This window comes from Pteronotus mesoamericanus, unplaced genomic scaffold, assembly GCF_021234165.1.
Source record: "Pteronotus mesoamericanus isolate MK-2021 breed Mesoamerican mustached bat unplaced genomic scaffold, CSHL_Meso_final contig_265, whole genome shotgun sequence".
Lineage (NCBI taxonomy): Eukaryota > Metazoa > Chordata > Mammalia > Chiroptera > Mormoopidae > Pteronotus > Pteronotus mesoamericanus.
In genome coordinates this window covers 1,256,437-1,272,109 of record NW_026555113.1, presented here as the reverse complement: position 1 = coordinate 1,272,109, position 15,673 = coordinate 1,256,437, and the positions used below count along the sequence as shown (strand labels likewise).

The following is a 15,673-nucleotide window of genomic DNA, read 5'->3' as shown; positions in this document are numbered from 1 at the left end:
TAAACAAAAACTATCAATATGTAACAAGAATTGCAAGTGCGTTCAAACTGTTAATGAAATATTAATGTAAATAAAATTAATGCAAATAAAAAATTATTAACTCACTTAAACCTTGTTTTCTTATTTCTATTTTTAATGTCTGTTTCATAATGTTGAAAGTATTTTGGCAGAGCGATGCACACACACTACACAAACAGATACGCATTCAAGGTAACAGCTTCAAAGGTTCTGGTCGATCCAAAAGAGAAACTCACACTAGGTTCAGACTTTGAGCCACGACCACCTGAACGTCCGCGTGTCGGGGCACGTTCCCCGCCAGGCCGCCCCTGGATGCGCCCGAGAGGGGACTCCAGGTCCGAGCGCCAGAGGCAAGCCCCTCGGGCGCGCGGCAGTGGCGCAGCTGTCCCCTGCACAGACTCGGCACCTGCTGCGGCGCCTTGGGTGGCGGGGGTTATGACAGGGTTTGCTGCGTGAGGTGTAAGTGATTGAGGAATTTATTAACAGATCAAACGGCTCTGGGTGTGCTTAAAAAATAATTCAAAATAATTTAATTCACAAAATTTTAATCTATGCCCAACTTTCCAGTAACGCAGCCCGTAAAGAAGATGTGTGAGTGTTCCTGTATTTTAAGTGTGATTAAATGGCTCCCGTTTACTAGTTGCAAGAAGACCTGTGTTTCTTACCTTTTTGCCCGAGAGCAAATCTTCTCCCAGTAAGTCGTCTTCGAGTTCACTGGGGAGAGAGAGACACACACACAACGTATCAACTGATGACACTGGGAAGTCTGGGGGTAGTTGGGAAATCTGCCCAGGACTTTAGGGCCTGGGGAACTTCCACGTTATGTTTGCTATACTTTCCCTTTTCTTTATTAATAATGAAAACTTACTTTCAAGTATATAGGGAGCACTGGTCCTTTAAAAACAAGAGGTTTTGCTATAGGAGGTGGCTCTCAGTAGACCTCTAAGCTTAGTTTTTCATTAAAACGAAAATTAAAAACAAAGACTACTGAGAGCATTTGATACTCATCAAAATGCAAAAAGTGAAGAGATTGAAATATGAAAAAATAAAGCTGACAAGGACATGCACGTAAGTCTCGGTAACCGAGAGCGCGGTCTCTGTGTGGCACGGAGCCCTGTCAGCCGCCTGCCACACTGTGCACACGCGTGTGCTCAGCATGAGGGGCGGCTCATTCACCAGACAGAGGCTCGGGAAGGCCAGGGAGGGCGGGTGGGAGATGCTGTGCTCTTCCAGCAGATGCTTGCTTTCGTATTTTAATAGGAAAGAATACACAAACCACACAGGAAAAGGCTGGACATTTCACTGTATTACTTACAAAATCTATGTAGGGCCTGTTTGCTGTTCACGGGAACACACCCCCCAGACTGGGAGATCTCTATGAGCACAACACAAATTTCCCAAAGTAGAAAGAATCCCTAAAAATCAGTGAAAAGAGAGAAGCCCCCCAAAAAAGCACGTAGCTACGAAAAGGTCACGGACGGAAGGGACAACCCGGATGGCTAAGCGCGCCGCTAAAATGCACGCTGTGTCTAAGTTCCGCTCCCCTCGGAGCCTTCGAGCACACCCGCCCCCACCCCGGGTGAGACCCCCCCCCCCGTGGCACCCCTGTCGAAGGTCCGAGTGGTGTTTAAGGGCAGGTGAGAGCCGCGGGCGAGCAGTGACTTTATGGAGGCTGGGAGAAGTCATTTCCAGCGCAGGGGACCCCGTGAGGCCTCTGCGACACCCCCGTTTTCCAACAGGAACCGGGCCTTGTTTTACAGCGGCGCCCTTGTTGTTCCACAGTCAGAGCGGGTCGCCTTTACAGCCAACTTTCTGACCGCGATCCACAGCCACGTTCACGTTTTCAACGCGGCATTTAAAATGGAAGGTGCAGACAGGAGCATCACCACCTGCGAACTCCGCCTCCCAGACGCTGTCCCACAGACCTTTCCCGCGTCCCCCACCCGAGCCCCTCGCCAAAACTAACCGCCGCATCGAGCGGACATGTCATCACCGGAGACTTTCCTTGTACTTCCTGCGTGTGCGTGCACACACGCACTTCGGAACACGTATGCACTATGTTTTCAGCTTCACTGGGAATCAGGGAAACGCAAACAAACTACAGCAAGATAGCATGGTATACACATTGAAATGGCAAAAATGTGCAAGTCCGCCAAACGCCAGGCAGGACGAGGACGGCAGGGGCCCCCGGCGCAGAAGCGCTCCGGGAGTGGCTCTGAGCGGCCGCCGCACCAAGACCATCGGCGCAGAGACACGGGGAGGCCAGGCGGCCCACGTCTGCTGGCCCCTGCAGACAGGACAGACCTGCGGCCGGGCCCCCAGAGAGCCTCTGCCCGCAGCGCCCGCCCTCGCCCGCCCCACAACCCGTCCGGCAGGGCCTCGGAGGCCTCCGCCCTGTTTCCAGAGGAGGCCTCTGCATGGCCACGCGGCAGCAGGAGGTGCCTCGGCGTGGACGCGACATGCGCAGGGGCCGTACCGTACCTGTCCCAGTCCTCGTCCGCAGCCCGCCTCCTCCAGGACCGCTCCGCACCGGGCTTATCGAACTGGTCGAAGTCGTCATCTGTGAGAGAGGCCACAAAAGTCAGTCTCCCAATTAGAGCCCACCTCCACACCCTCAGATCCTGAAGACCCCTTTCTTTTGAGGATTTCTGGTGCAATACTGTCCCTGTAGAACTCTTCTGAAATACTTATGCCATTTTTGATACTTAAAAAGCTTTACAGTACAAAGCTACTGAAAGAATCTATTTATTGAACATGACTAGGCATAAAAGACCATTAAAAGAACACAGTTATATTTTTAGTACAACTACACAAAAGGAAAAATTGCTAATTTGGCTACCAGTTGTAACACTTTTTGTGATCTTCACCTTTTCTCAAACGACCCACAGGGATGCTCACTGAGGGAGTAGCTGGAACAGTGTAGGGAGGGGCTCGGCAATGGAGCCCAGCACAGGCCGCACGCACCGTTCACCAAGCCCGGAGGGGGCAGGGCGCCGAACTCCCCCGCCCAGCGCAGGTGAAAATCCACGCGCAGCTGTGGCCTCTGTCAAAACATAACAGCTACCCCTCTGTGTCCACAGGAGACCGGCTCCAGAAACCCTGCAGACACCAAAACCCAGGGAAGCCCACGCCCCTTACGTGAAGCCGCCTAGCACCGTGCACGCCGCCTGCCCTCTGCAACGGCTGCTTCCCCACCACAAATTGAGAACGCTGTTTCCCACCCATGGTTGGTCCAATCTGCAGGTGCAAAACCGCAGGAGACGGACTGCCAGCTATGTATTTATTGAAAAATATCTGTGTACAGGTGGACCTGTGACCCAAACCCAAGTTGTTCCAGGGTCAACTGTACCTCTAAACTCTTTAGTAGAGCCCTGGCTGGGTGGGCGAGCTGGCGGGAGCATCGTCCCATGCACCGAAAGGTAGAAGGTTCGATCCCCAGTCAGGGCGTGTACAGGGAGGCAACTGACTGACGTGTCTCTCTCACAATGACGTCCCCCCCCCCCACAAAAATCAATAAACATATCCTCAGGCGGGAATAAAAAGAACTGTCTAGTACCCACATTTAAAAAGTAAAAAAACTTTATCAAATAAAATTTTAAAACATATTATTTAAAACATGTATAACCCAGAATACCCCAAAAAAATACTATGTAATCAGTACAAAAAGCACAAATAAGATACTTCACATCTTCTCCATACTAAGTATGTATTTTGTGCACACAGCGCATTTCATCTCGTTTTTAAATTTACTTGTATTATCCAGCAATCAGAGAGCCGGCATTACGGCTTCCCACCGCAGGCACGCACACGCGGCACGGAGGCCTGAGAAGCGGCGCGGACGCCCCCCCCCCCCCGCCCGGCCCCGGAGAGGCCCCCGGGGCAGCGGGTCCCACAGGCACGACCGAGCCCAGGGCGTCCCAGCCTGGGGCTGGGACGAAGCAGCGAGGCTCTGAGGAGGCAGGAGGCCAGCCCCCTGCCACGCTGCCGCACGGCTAGGCTGCTCCGGGAAGCCCCAGGGACGGAAGACACCGGGTGCCCGTGCTGCGCCCGCCCGCCGCCGGCGAGGCTGGCCCAGCGGCCGGTCCCGGGATGCCGGTTCAAGGCCTCTGCAACCGACCCTAGAGGCACACATCGCATGAAACTCAGTCACTCAAGAAATGACTCAATTCGGGGGAACTAGACAGATGAAAACAAAACAGGACAAACTCTAAAGAAATGGTCATTAAAGAGCGAGAGGAAAGCATGATGACAACGTTGCCTCGAGTAGACAATCTCGACAAGTTATTAGAAAGAACCACAGGAGATTCTGGAGTAGAAAGGGAGCTGCCACGGATACCTCACCAGCGGGGCTGGCCGCCACATGTGAGCAGGCAGGGGACCCATGGGCTGAAAGGAGAGCAACAGGGACCGTCTAGTCCCCAAAGAGGGCACACGGGCCACGATGCAGTACGCACGCTGGGCCGTAACACAACTCTTAATAAACTTCAAAAGGTCAAAACTGTACAAAGCATAGTGTCTGAGCAAAATAAAACTAGAAATCAATAATGAAAGAAAAACTGGAATATTCACGTACAAATTAAACAGCACACGCTTCATCAACCAACAGGTCAAAGAAGAAGTAACTAGGAAAATGAGAAAATACTTTCAGACACAGGACGCAGCAAAACCAGTACTGGACGGAAATCTATGACTGTAACTTTTTTCCCCTGTTACATGTAAGCTACTAATTTCAGCTTTTTTTTTTTTTTTTTTAGTATCTGCAGGTCCAACAAAATGTGCTTCTGGGCTGTTCTGACAAGCAGCCCAAGCGCAACCCGCAAGAAGGGCCAGGGAGCCGAAGGCCCCGTCCTGTCCCCCTCCCCCTCCCCCCCCGCCTCCTGCCGGGGGTGCCGCGGCCAGGCCAGCCGGGCACAGGGCCTCCGTGCGGCTGCCCCCCCGCCCCGCCCCGTAGCCCCCTGAGGCAGGGCTCACTCCCAATCCGCAGTAACACCCCAAACAAAAAGCTCTGCTCACGGCCTCTGCCACACCAGTGCCCAGCGACGAAGGTCACACTGAGTCCCAACCGCCCCCGAGAGGCCTCACTAGCAGACCGCAGCCCCCGCTCCTGCTGCGGCCAGGACGCCCCCATGCCGCGCTGGCTGACGGCGCCCAGACACAGGTCGCCCGAAACTGCGCCCCGCTTGGCCCCACCCCTCCTGATCAGCAGGCAGGCTCTCTTTTTCCGTTTGCTTGCTTGTTTGTGAAAGCCTCCCAGGCATTCTTGCAGACAGCTAGGGCCAGGGACCCCAGCAGCCCCGGCCAACCCCTGCCCCTCAGAGCAGAAACTCCAGAGAAAGCTTCCCCACCGTCCTGCCACATTATAGTGCCTGAAGTGAGTTCCATTCCACAGAAGTCAAAATTAGAAGCCAGGATCTTGCAAAAATGATTAAAATAAATACTTCTCCAAAGAGAGAGTCCTCCCTCCCGCCAACACACATAACATGTCCAAAAGCACTGGCTATAAAATTATTCCAAAACAAGGAAGTGCAAATTAAGCAACAGAAACGACGCCTAGCATCGGCTGAGGTCACGAAACCTGCGCCTTTCAGTTATCCAACAATTACTGCTCCAGCGCCTCGCACACTCGGCACACGGGTGTACCAGGACACAAAAATCTCTCCCTAGGGCAGGTTTTGACGCTCAGGACCCAGGAGCTCTGACAGGGACACACTGTGTCCCCAGAGCACACGGGCACGCCCTAATTTAAGGTCGCTGGTGGGAACACCAGAGCAGGGGGTGCAGAGAGGGAGAGCGAGGAGGGCGCGTGGCCAGGCCGTGGCTGCCTCGCACAGCAGTCGCCCCCCTGCGCGCCAGTCTGGCCAGGAGCACTGGACGCGGGAGCCGTGGGAGGGGCTGCTCCCGAAAGAGCACGGCGCGTGCTTCTCCGTGTGGGCGCTGCTTGACCCCGGCAGGCGGGCGCACGGCGGGGAAGGTGGTCCCAGAGGTTAGCTCCTGGGAGCCTGGGCCTCAAGAGGCGGAGGGCTGGGCCCGTGCTCGGGGAAAACCCACGGAGGCGGTGGTGTTAGAGGTAAGCGGAGGCCTCTTTTCTGAAGACGACACCTAGTAAACAGGGAAAAGCTGCGCAAGAAACTCAGGGAGGCATCACTCAAGCACCAGGCGGGCAGAGGAAAACAAACAGGATTCCCGGCGGCGCCGGCCGCGGCAACAGGGGCCACCCCGTGCTTGGACAGAGGCGGGTGCTCCAAGCAAGGCATGGCGACACCTAACGAGGCAGAACAAGAACGTAAGCCCCCGCCGCCTGCCGCCCGGGTGCAGCTGGTGAAACAGCCCTGGAGAGAGCCGCCACCCAACCCCCAAAACCACGAGGATGGGGCCAGCCTCTGTCCCTCCCACGCCCTTTCTCATCCCACCACGGGGAGCAGAAGTGCGAGAACAAACCCCACGTGAGCCCAGGGCTCCACCCAGAGAGGCCGGCCACCACAGGCAGCACGGCCAGGGCCCTTGGCTGTGGGCCCCCGTGAACCTTGTACTAGACATGCTCAGCAAGGAGTCCACTCAGGATCTAGAATGAACCCAACTCTTTTACTTAGGTTTACACGATTGCCTCACCTTCCCCAGGAACCTGGAACTTGCATTGGAATCTTTACAGAATATTAACTTGGAACGTGGCTCTGGCAATCGCCTAGTCCAAGGGTCAGCAAGTGAGTCCTGGACCACAAGGTGCTGTCCAAGTTTGGCTGCCGCCCGCTGACGTGCATTAGTGTGTGCCAGAACATGGTGCGCCACGGCCACCACACGCTGCTTACAGCTGCTTTCCAACGACACAGGAGCCGCGGGACGCACGGAGCCCGCTTCAGGTCTTTCCGAAGTTTCCCCACCTGTACTTAGTCCCGCGGTTTCCCACCTTCTCCACCTCATGGCACACAGAGACCAGTTACTAAAATTCTGCGGTGCACGAAAGAAAATGCTTTTTGCCAATCTGACAAAAAGGTTTATTCTTGATTTACCAAAATAATAATGGTAATAATAATAATAGTAATAATAGCAACCAACCCTTTCTGCTCCAAAGTGACTTTATAAAAAAGCAGGTGCCTATATTTGTATATGAGGACTTCTGGTACCAAGACACAGCCTGATTACGCATCGTGACCAATAAGATGCAACCCTATTATATGACCTCTGTGTATACACATACATTCATAGTTCAAGACAGGGCATTCACTCTGGACAGCTACTGTGTTGGCTGTTGTCGATTTTAATTTGACAATCCAAGGAAAAGAAGCCAGTGCATTTAACTAAGGAGCCAGATGTGTGTTTTGAACGCTCTCCACACACCCGCTGAAAATCGCTGCTGCGGCCCAAAGGCTCGCAGCCACCTCTGCGTCACATGGTGCTCATGTATCCTGAACCACTACCAGAGTCACAAACCCATACCCCGCTGGTAAGGAAATCCAGACTCTCCGTCAGGGTAACATTCATGAACTTTGAGAGTGAGCACATGGGCCCTACAGGACAGCATTAAATTCTGAGCAGCCAAGCAAAATTTCCAGGAAATTTCACCCACATCGTGCTGCTTAAACAATAGTCTCTGAGCACCGTTTCAAACTCCCGCACAGGCCCCTGGAAAGACACCCCCCCCCCGGCCCTGCAGAGCCCGCGCCTGTCTGCACAGGGCTGCTGCGTGGCCGCCGTTTGCAGGCAGCAGGCCCGCCGCCTCCGACGGGAAGCCGCCAGGGTTGACCCTGAGCTGGCACCTGGGCCGCCTGCATGTGGACGGGTGGCAGAGCTCAGCCTGCGGGGCGTTCCCATCATGACTGAGTCTAGAGGAAACGACACCCGTTTCTTTTCACAACAATCTGGACCCCCCCTTTTAAAAAATGAATCCCTCTAAAAGACCGAAGGTCAGCTGCTAAACTGACAAAGTTTAGGAACCGTCAAAGACCGGACCAGTCCTTCCCCCAATCTCTTCCCTCCCACAGACGGGTCGCAGGGCTGCCACGCGGAGCAGGTTGCCCCGCACTTCCAGGGGCGCCTTGCCTGCCGCCTCAGGGTGGGAGGCTGCGGCAGGGTGGGGGGGAGGCAGGCTGTCGGATAAAACCCAAACAACGCCAGCACCACTGAAGCACTCGACACAGGCTCCATTTTCCCTTAACAAGCTGGCACGTTTATGTTCACTTTTCTCACGTAACCCATCCCAAGTCCTCCTTTTACAAAGGTGCAAACCGAAGTCAATTAACAGCAAATCCGGATGTCGACTCAGGCCCACCAAGCACAGTGCTCCTGAACTTACTTAAGGAGACAACCTCCGTAATAACAGACTCTGATCTTCAACGCCGAAAGGTTACCGGGAGGCCAGGACCCCCTCGAGTGCAGGGAGGCGCACCGCGTATACCAGGCGCCTGCTAACCCATGCGGGTGGAATCGCTCTGATGTGCAGGCTGCGGCCTGGGGCCTATAAGACACATGCCCTCTTTCAGGGAGGTTCTTTTTTTTAATCAACTTAGTTGCCAACATTTTAAAAACAGAAACTATGTAAGTACGAAGTCCCATTTTCTCTCAAAGAAAAGGAAAACATCACAAGGTCTAGAGCAACGGGCCCACACTTACCACAGCTCCAGCGGCAGATGGTGAAGAGCGCGCCCGGCCAGAGAGGAAGAAAGCCCCACCTTCGAGAGGGAAGGCCCGCAAGGGGGGCGGCACTCTGGGAGCCGCGGGGGCTCTGCAGGCCAGAACCCCGACTTCTGCCCTTCTCCAGTCTTTGCCGCCCTGTTCTTTTGTCTGACTTCACAAACTGCCAAAGTATCTACCCTTCCAAAACAACCTCAAGGGACTGTTGCATTCATCTTTTTTATATAAATGAGGCATCAAAATCCAATGATAAGAGTTTCAAAAGGTGAGAGCAGAGAAGATGAAAGGCAGAAAGACAAGAAGAAAATTTCCAGAACTGAAGTCTTTCAGGACTAGCTCGTCCGCCGAACACACAGCACAGCAGAGACACAGCGACCTGTGCGGTTGGCAGCCGGAGCTCGGGGCGCAGGGGAGAAACCGCCACCAGGCCTCCCCAGAGCAGACCTGGAAGGTGGGGTGCTGGCCCGGGGAGCCGCCCTGCCTTCTGAAGAACGGAACAGCACACGTGTGCACACGGGTACAAAGCAAGACAAAACAGCCTCTTTCGGGCACGGGTGAACCCTATCATGAGATCAGTAAAAAGAGTAAAAACGCAGAGCAAGGTTTTGAATCTAAGAGTGCAGAGTTGGTTCACATTGGAGATCTATCAATATACTGCACTACGCTGAGGGTGAGAGAAGGGGCCTCGTAAGCCACCTCAACACATGCAAAACAAGCATCCGCTCAAGTTGAAGGCCCAATTCAAAAAGCGAACTTTCTTCGCCCTGGCTGCTGTGGGCTCGTGAGCTGGGACACAGTCCTGTAACTGCAAGGTCCTGATCCCCAGTCTGCGCGAGTACGGGGGCAGCCAATCAATGCTTCTCTCTCCCACCGATGTTTCTCTCCCCCCTCCCTCTCTCTCTCTAAAAGTAACGGGGAAAAAAATGTCCTTAGGCGAGGGTAAAAATAAAAACTTCCTTAGCGAACCAGAAGTATCAAAAACCCACAGAAACACTACACTCAACAGCAAAAGATTTAAAGGAGACTCATTAAACTCAGGAGAAGGTGACCGAAGACACCTGCCGCCATCCCTGCTATTCAACCTTACACGGGAGGACTGGACCATGACTGCTTCTAGGACAAGATGCGCAAGAGAAGAAATGAAATATAAACGTCAGAGAAGAGGCTGCAGACGGGACTGTCTAACTAGAAAATCTAAAGCACCCAGCTATTAGAACAAGATCTCAGTATGCTAGCTACACATAACTCAATCACCCAAAACAAACAAACAAAAAAAAACCCCAAACTTTTCTATACATCAGTAACAAATTTGAGAATAAACAAAACTATACCCTGTTTGACAATGAAAACAAATGTGTACCACCTAAGACTGAAAAGAACAAAAAACTGAGAGGCCCATAAAAAGGAAACCGCACTAACGCAAGTCCCACTGGGGCAGGGACCCCCCACCCCCGCCTGCCCCGCTCCGCAGGCACCTGACCTCTCAGGTCAGCGCCCAGCACAGAGCGGGCATCAGGAAACAGTTGGCAGGTGACCGAGGGGCCAGACAAAAAAGGGAAACCCTGACACATTCCTACTGCTGGGCGGAAGAACCCATATGGTAAAAATGCCAATCATTCCCAAATTATGTTAATAAACCCAATGTGATCCCAATACAAGTTTCAGTAGAATTCTTTATGGAACATGAATAATGATTCTGAAGTTCATTTTTTTTAAATGCACAAGCCTAATCAAAAAACTTCATTTAAAAAATGCTGCTTATTCAACATATACACAATGAAGCTATAATTTTTTAAAATGGGAACTTATTGTAAAGATGGAGAAGATGGAGAATTCAGGAAATCATACTAGAACTGTGAGAAGCGCCAAATTCGCACCATTACCCAAAGTAAAATCCCATATAGAATAAAAACTAAAAATAGCTTAAAAATAAATACAAAGGAGCATAAAATATGAAAGCATAGAGGAACTCTTGGCATGGCAACACCATTCCAAAAAAAAAATATTAAAAATATTTAAAGAATTATTTAAAATGAAAAAGCGATCAGCCACTCAATAAAAGAAAAATAATATAAGCAGGCAGAAAAAGAAATACATTGTATGAAAAGATATTTAATTTCACTAGAAACCGGGAAAACAGCATATTACAACAATGAGTCTCTCTCTGTCTCAAGATCATCAAAAATATTTAAGATCCCACCCACCCTGATGGGCAGGCTCAGTGGGCTGGGCCAGTTTCTGGTCAGGGCAAAGATCCGGGTTGCCGGCCAGGTCCCCGGTTGGGGGCACGAGGGGCAACTGATTGTTGTTTCTCTGCTTCTTTCTCCCTCCCTCCCCCTCACTCTAAAAATAAATAAGACGTTTTTTACAAACATTTTAAACACGTTAGGAAGTGTTTGGTAAGTGGCGCACCCTCACACATCACCGATGAAGAAGCTCGAGTGCTACCAGTCCTTTTGAGGACAACAGGACAATGCCTGTCAAAGCTGTAACACACGTAACGCCTAACGCAGTCTTTCCGCTTGGCGTGGCATCCGTCCGCTGGGAACTGTGTGCTAAGGCCTGGCGGCAGGTGTAGGGGGCCGCCTTTTCCACGGAAGTGACAGACCCATAAGGCCCAGACGGAAGGCCCAGTAGTGCAGCAAGGGCAGAAGGCCTGGACGCGCAGCAAGAGCAGAAGGCCTAGACGTGCAGCAAGAGCGGAAGGCCTAGACGTGCAGCAAGAGCGGAAGGCCTAGACGTGCAGCAAGAGCGGAAGGCCTAGACGTGCAGCAAGACCGGAAGGCCCAGACGCCGAAGGCCGGGTGCAGCAAGAGCGGAAGGCCTAGACGTGCAGCAAGAGCGGAAGGCCTAGACATGCAGCAAGACCGGAAGGCCCAGCGGGGTACCAAGACCGGAAGGCCTAGAGGTGCAGCAAGAACGGAAGGCCTAGACGTGCAGCAAGAGCGGAAGGTAGAAGAGGGAAGGCTAGAGTGCAGCAAGAGCGGAAGGCCTAGACGTGCAGCAAGAGCGGAAGGCCTAGACGTGCAGCAAGAGCGGAAGGCCTAGACGTGCAGCAAGAGCGGAAGGCCCAGTGGGGCACCATGACCGGAAGGCCTAGAGGTGCAGCAAAAGCGGAAGGCCCAGCGGGGTACCAAGACCGGAAGGCCTAGAGGTGCAGCAAGAGCGGAAGGCCTAGAGGTGCAGCAAGAGCGGAAGGCCTAGACGTGCAGCAAGACCGGAAGGCCTAGACGTGCAGCAAGAGCGGAAGGCCCAGCGGGGCACCATGACCGGAAGGCCTAGAGGTACAGCAAGAGCGGAAGGCCCAGCGGGGTACCATGACCGGAAGGCCTAGAGGTGCAGCAAGAGCGGAAGGCCTAGACATGCAGCAAGAGAGGAAGGCCCAGCGGGGCACCATGACCGGAAGGCCTAGACTTGCAGCAAGAACGGAAGGCCCAGCGGGGTACCAAGACCGGAAGGCCTAGAGGTGCAGCAAGAGCGGAAGGCCTAGAGGTGCAGCAAGAGCGGAAGGCCTAGACATGCAGCAAGACCGGAAGGCCTAGAGGTGCAGCAAGAGCGGAAGGCCCAGCAGGGCACCATGACCGGAAGGCCTAGACATGCAGCAAGAGCGGAAGGCCCAGTGGGGCACCATGACCGGAAGGCCTAGAGGTGCAGCAAAAGCGGAAGGCCCAGCGGGGTACCAAGACCGGAAGGCCTAGAGGTGCAGCAAGAGCGGAAGGCCTAGAGGTGCAGCAAGACCGGAAGGCCTAGACGTGCAGCAAGACCGGAAGGCCTAGACGTGCAGCAAGAGCGGAAGGCCTAGACTTGGAGCAAGAACGTAAGGCCCAGCGGGGTACCAAGACCGGAAGGCCTAGAGGTGCAGCAAGAGCAGAAGGCCTAGACATGCAGCAAGACCGGAAGGCCTAGAGTTGCAGCACGAGCGGAAGGCCTAGAGTTGCAGCAAGAACGGAAGGCCCAGCGGGGCACCATGACCGGAAGGCCTAATGTGCAGCAAGAGCGGAAGGCCTAGCGGTGCAGCGAGAGCGGAAGGCCGAGCGGGATACAAAGACCGGAAGGCCTAGCAGGGCAGCAAGAGCGGAAGGCCTAGACCTGCAAGAGCGGGTCCCAACCCCCCGCCCCCCCCACCTCTGCAGACCCGGAAGCTCCGGGACCTGCCAGTGAACAAAGGCCACGAGGGCCACCTTGCTGCCTGTCAGTGTCAGAAGCCACCCAGCTTCCAGGGGCCGCTGGCATCTGCCCAGAACGGACCAACGAGGGGGCGCAAGGAGGCGCCTCGGGGCCAAAGCTTGTTCAGCAGACGCCCCCACTGGGCCACGGAACGCGTGCGCCAACCGTAGGCCGCACTGCGGCCCTCTGGGGCGACAGACCCCGGGGTGCGCGGTGATGCCAGGAGAGCAGTAACTAAATAACGGCGCAAACTGGAGTGGGCGTCGGGAGAAGAGCAGGGAGCCAGCGGACGGAGGGATGAAGGGACGGAAGTAGGCGGCGGACTCACTAGACGCAGAACGAAAGCTCGAGCGGCGGGACGAGTCAGAGAACCTAAAGGAGCCCGAGCTCTCCGGGCTCGGGGGGGCCGGGGACACCACCGGGCTCCTCTTTCCGTGGGCAACACTCAGGAGCGCGTGGGCGCCAGGCCGCGCCCCAGAGCCGCTGGTCATGGCCTCTCCGAATCCCCGCTGCCCAGTGACTGCGCCGGGCAGGCCAGCAAGTGAAAACCACCGTCAAAACACAGGGCGCACACCCCGCCCTGGCCGTGACTGCCCCGTGGCGTGGCATAGCCCATGGGTGTCCCCGCCACACAGGCCACGGGAGCCCCGCCCCCACCCCCATCCCCACCCCCACTCCGGGCAGGCGCAGGGCTGGGCCCTGCTGGGCATGCGCAGGGCCGCCCACCGACTGTCTCTCCCCGTGTTCCCCTCCCCCCCAAAAAAGAACAAAGAAACCCGTGGGGACCCAGGGGCTCCCACGCCAAAGTGTGAGAATGACAAAAAAATAAAAATTTAAAAAGAAAAGAAAAGCCCACCGCGCTGACCCCCCCCCCCCGGAAGCCACTAAGGAAGGCAAACCCTGTGTCCCAGGTTATACCTCGAAAACCTCGAAAGATCGAACAGGGAAACGAAACACGACCTGACATCCCCGTGACACACGGCCGCCCGTCCACGACGCGCCGTCTCGGCCACCGTCTCTGCACAAAGGTGGTGACACTTCGGCCGGCGATCCAGGCCGCCGACCCGGCCCCCGGCAGGCCCGGGGCCCGACACGCGTGGGCCCCCCCGTTTCCATGACGACCGCTCCCCGCGGAGGCTCCCCTCCGCGCCGCCTCCGTCAAACTTGACACTAGCGCTCAAAGTCACTTTGAAGTCATCTTACGTATTAAAAAATAAAATAAAGTAAAAAGCCTTCGTCAGAACAACGTGATTTCGCCAGAAGGTGACTTTCTGGACCGGCCGAGTCGGGCGTCCCATCAAAATCACTTCCGCTCGGCCACCGAGGCGAGAGCCCCGGGGAGGCGGCCCCATCCTCGGCACCTGCGGGAGGGACGCCGACGGGACCCGCTAACGGGTCTTCACCAGGCGATCGCGGAGGTCACGTGGAAGCACGGCCGGCTGAGATGACCTCTCGGCAACGCTGCCGTGTCACCGGGTCCCCTCCCGAGCGTGGGCTTTTCATTCTGGGCTTCACACCCACCCCGACGCGTCAGCGACCCCCACCCCGCGGCGACCACCCGCGCCCTCCCCGGGGCAGCGCGGCCCGCTCCTCGCCAGCACCGCTCACGGGGCCTGCGGTCCGGGCGGACGCTTCAGCGGCGGGGCCCGCGGTCGCGCACGGGGACGCGGCCGGGGCGCGGCGGCAGCGGGGCCCGGCGGCTCACGTACCTGCGGCGCCGGCTCCTCCGCCCGCTCCCAGCGCGGCCGCCATGCTGCTGCTCCGCCCGGCTTCAGCCTCGTCGCGCCGCGCCAGCTAGGGGCCAGCGGGCGGCGGGCCACGACGGGGGACGCGGCGAGCGAGGCGGCGGATCGCGGCCACTCAGACCTGCTCCTCCGCAGGAAAACAACAAACTACCGCAACATGGCCGCCGCCTCGCCGCCGCCGCCGCCGCCGCCGCGGTGCACGTCGGGATGATGGCGGCCGGGAGGCGGGGCCGCCGCCGCCGGGCCCGCCCCTCAGGGGGACGCCGCGCCTCCGAGCCTCCTCTGAGGGGCCGGGGCCGAGTGCGGGAGGGAAACAAGCAGGCGGCCACCCTGCCCGACTCCACACACCCAAACGTTTAAAGTGGAGGCGGGAGCGGCTGCGGCCGTTCTTTGGTCCCCGGCTCTGTCTGTCGTAAGCGCTTTGCAGCAGCTGGCGCCGCGCTTTACGGTCGGCGGATCTCCCGTTGACAGTGGGAGCGAGTGTCCCGCGCGTTCCGCGTAGGGTCCGACTTTAGCGTCTCTGTTTGGATAGTGAGGTGGGCAGCCGGGGCGGAGCACCTGCGGCCGGGACTGACGAGAGAAGGGAGCGCGCGCCCGGGCGGCCGCCAGGCGAGCGCGGCCGCGCATGCGCACTGCCCGGGTCGGCGGCGGGCAGGTGTACGCTGCGGGGCAGGTGCGCGGGCCCGGGGCAGCCGGGCAGCCTCTCAGTGCCGCCCTGAGACTCTGTCCGCGGAGTTTATTTTTTCCTTTTTATTGAGTTTATTGGGGTGACCGTGCTTAACGAAAATTATACAGGCTTCAGGTGCACGATTCCACAACACATCACCTGTACACTGTATTGTGTGCTCACCTCCCCAAGCCAAGCCTGGGTCCATCACCATTTATGGCCGGTACACCCACTTCCACGGCAATCACCGCACTGTTGGTTGTCCGTGTTCCTGAGGGGTTTTTTTCTTTTTTTCCAGTTTTTGCTCAACCCCTCCACCCCGCTCCATAACCGTCATCCTGCTCGCTCTCTCTGAGCCTGTCTCTGTGTTGCTTGTTAGTTCGGTTTGTTCATTAGATGCCACATAGGAGTGAAATCATACAGTAGCTGTCTTTCTCGCTTCGCATAA

The 15,673-nt window shown here is 56.0% G+C and overlaps 1 protein-coding gene across 1 annotated transcript in view; it reads right to left on the bottom strand.

Annotated features, from left to right (window-relative positions):
* The window catches only part of RBM33 (RNA binding motif protein 33), a 73,357-nt gene extending 58,622 nt beyond the window's left edge, over positions 1-14,735 (bottom strand). Inside the window, exons 1-3 of the mRNA XM_054574781.1 lie at positions 14,523-14,735; positions 2,500-2,578; positions 684-732 (exon numbers count right to left, since the gene is read on the bottom strand). Of these exons, the coding sequence (XP_054430756.1) occupies positions 684-732; positions 2,500-2,578; positions 14,523-14,565 (171 nt within the window). The 5' untranslated portion in view covers positions 14,566-14,735. The remainder of the gene's footprint in view (positions 1-683; positions 733-2,499; positions 2,579-14,522) is intronic.
* Positions 14,736-15,673: the final 938 nt, after the last annotated feature.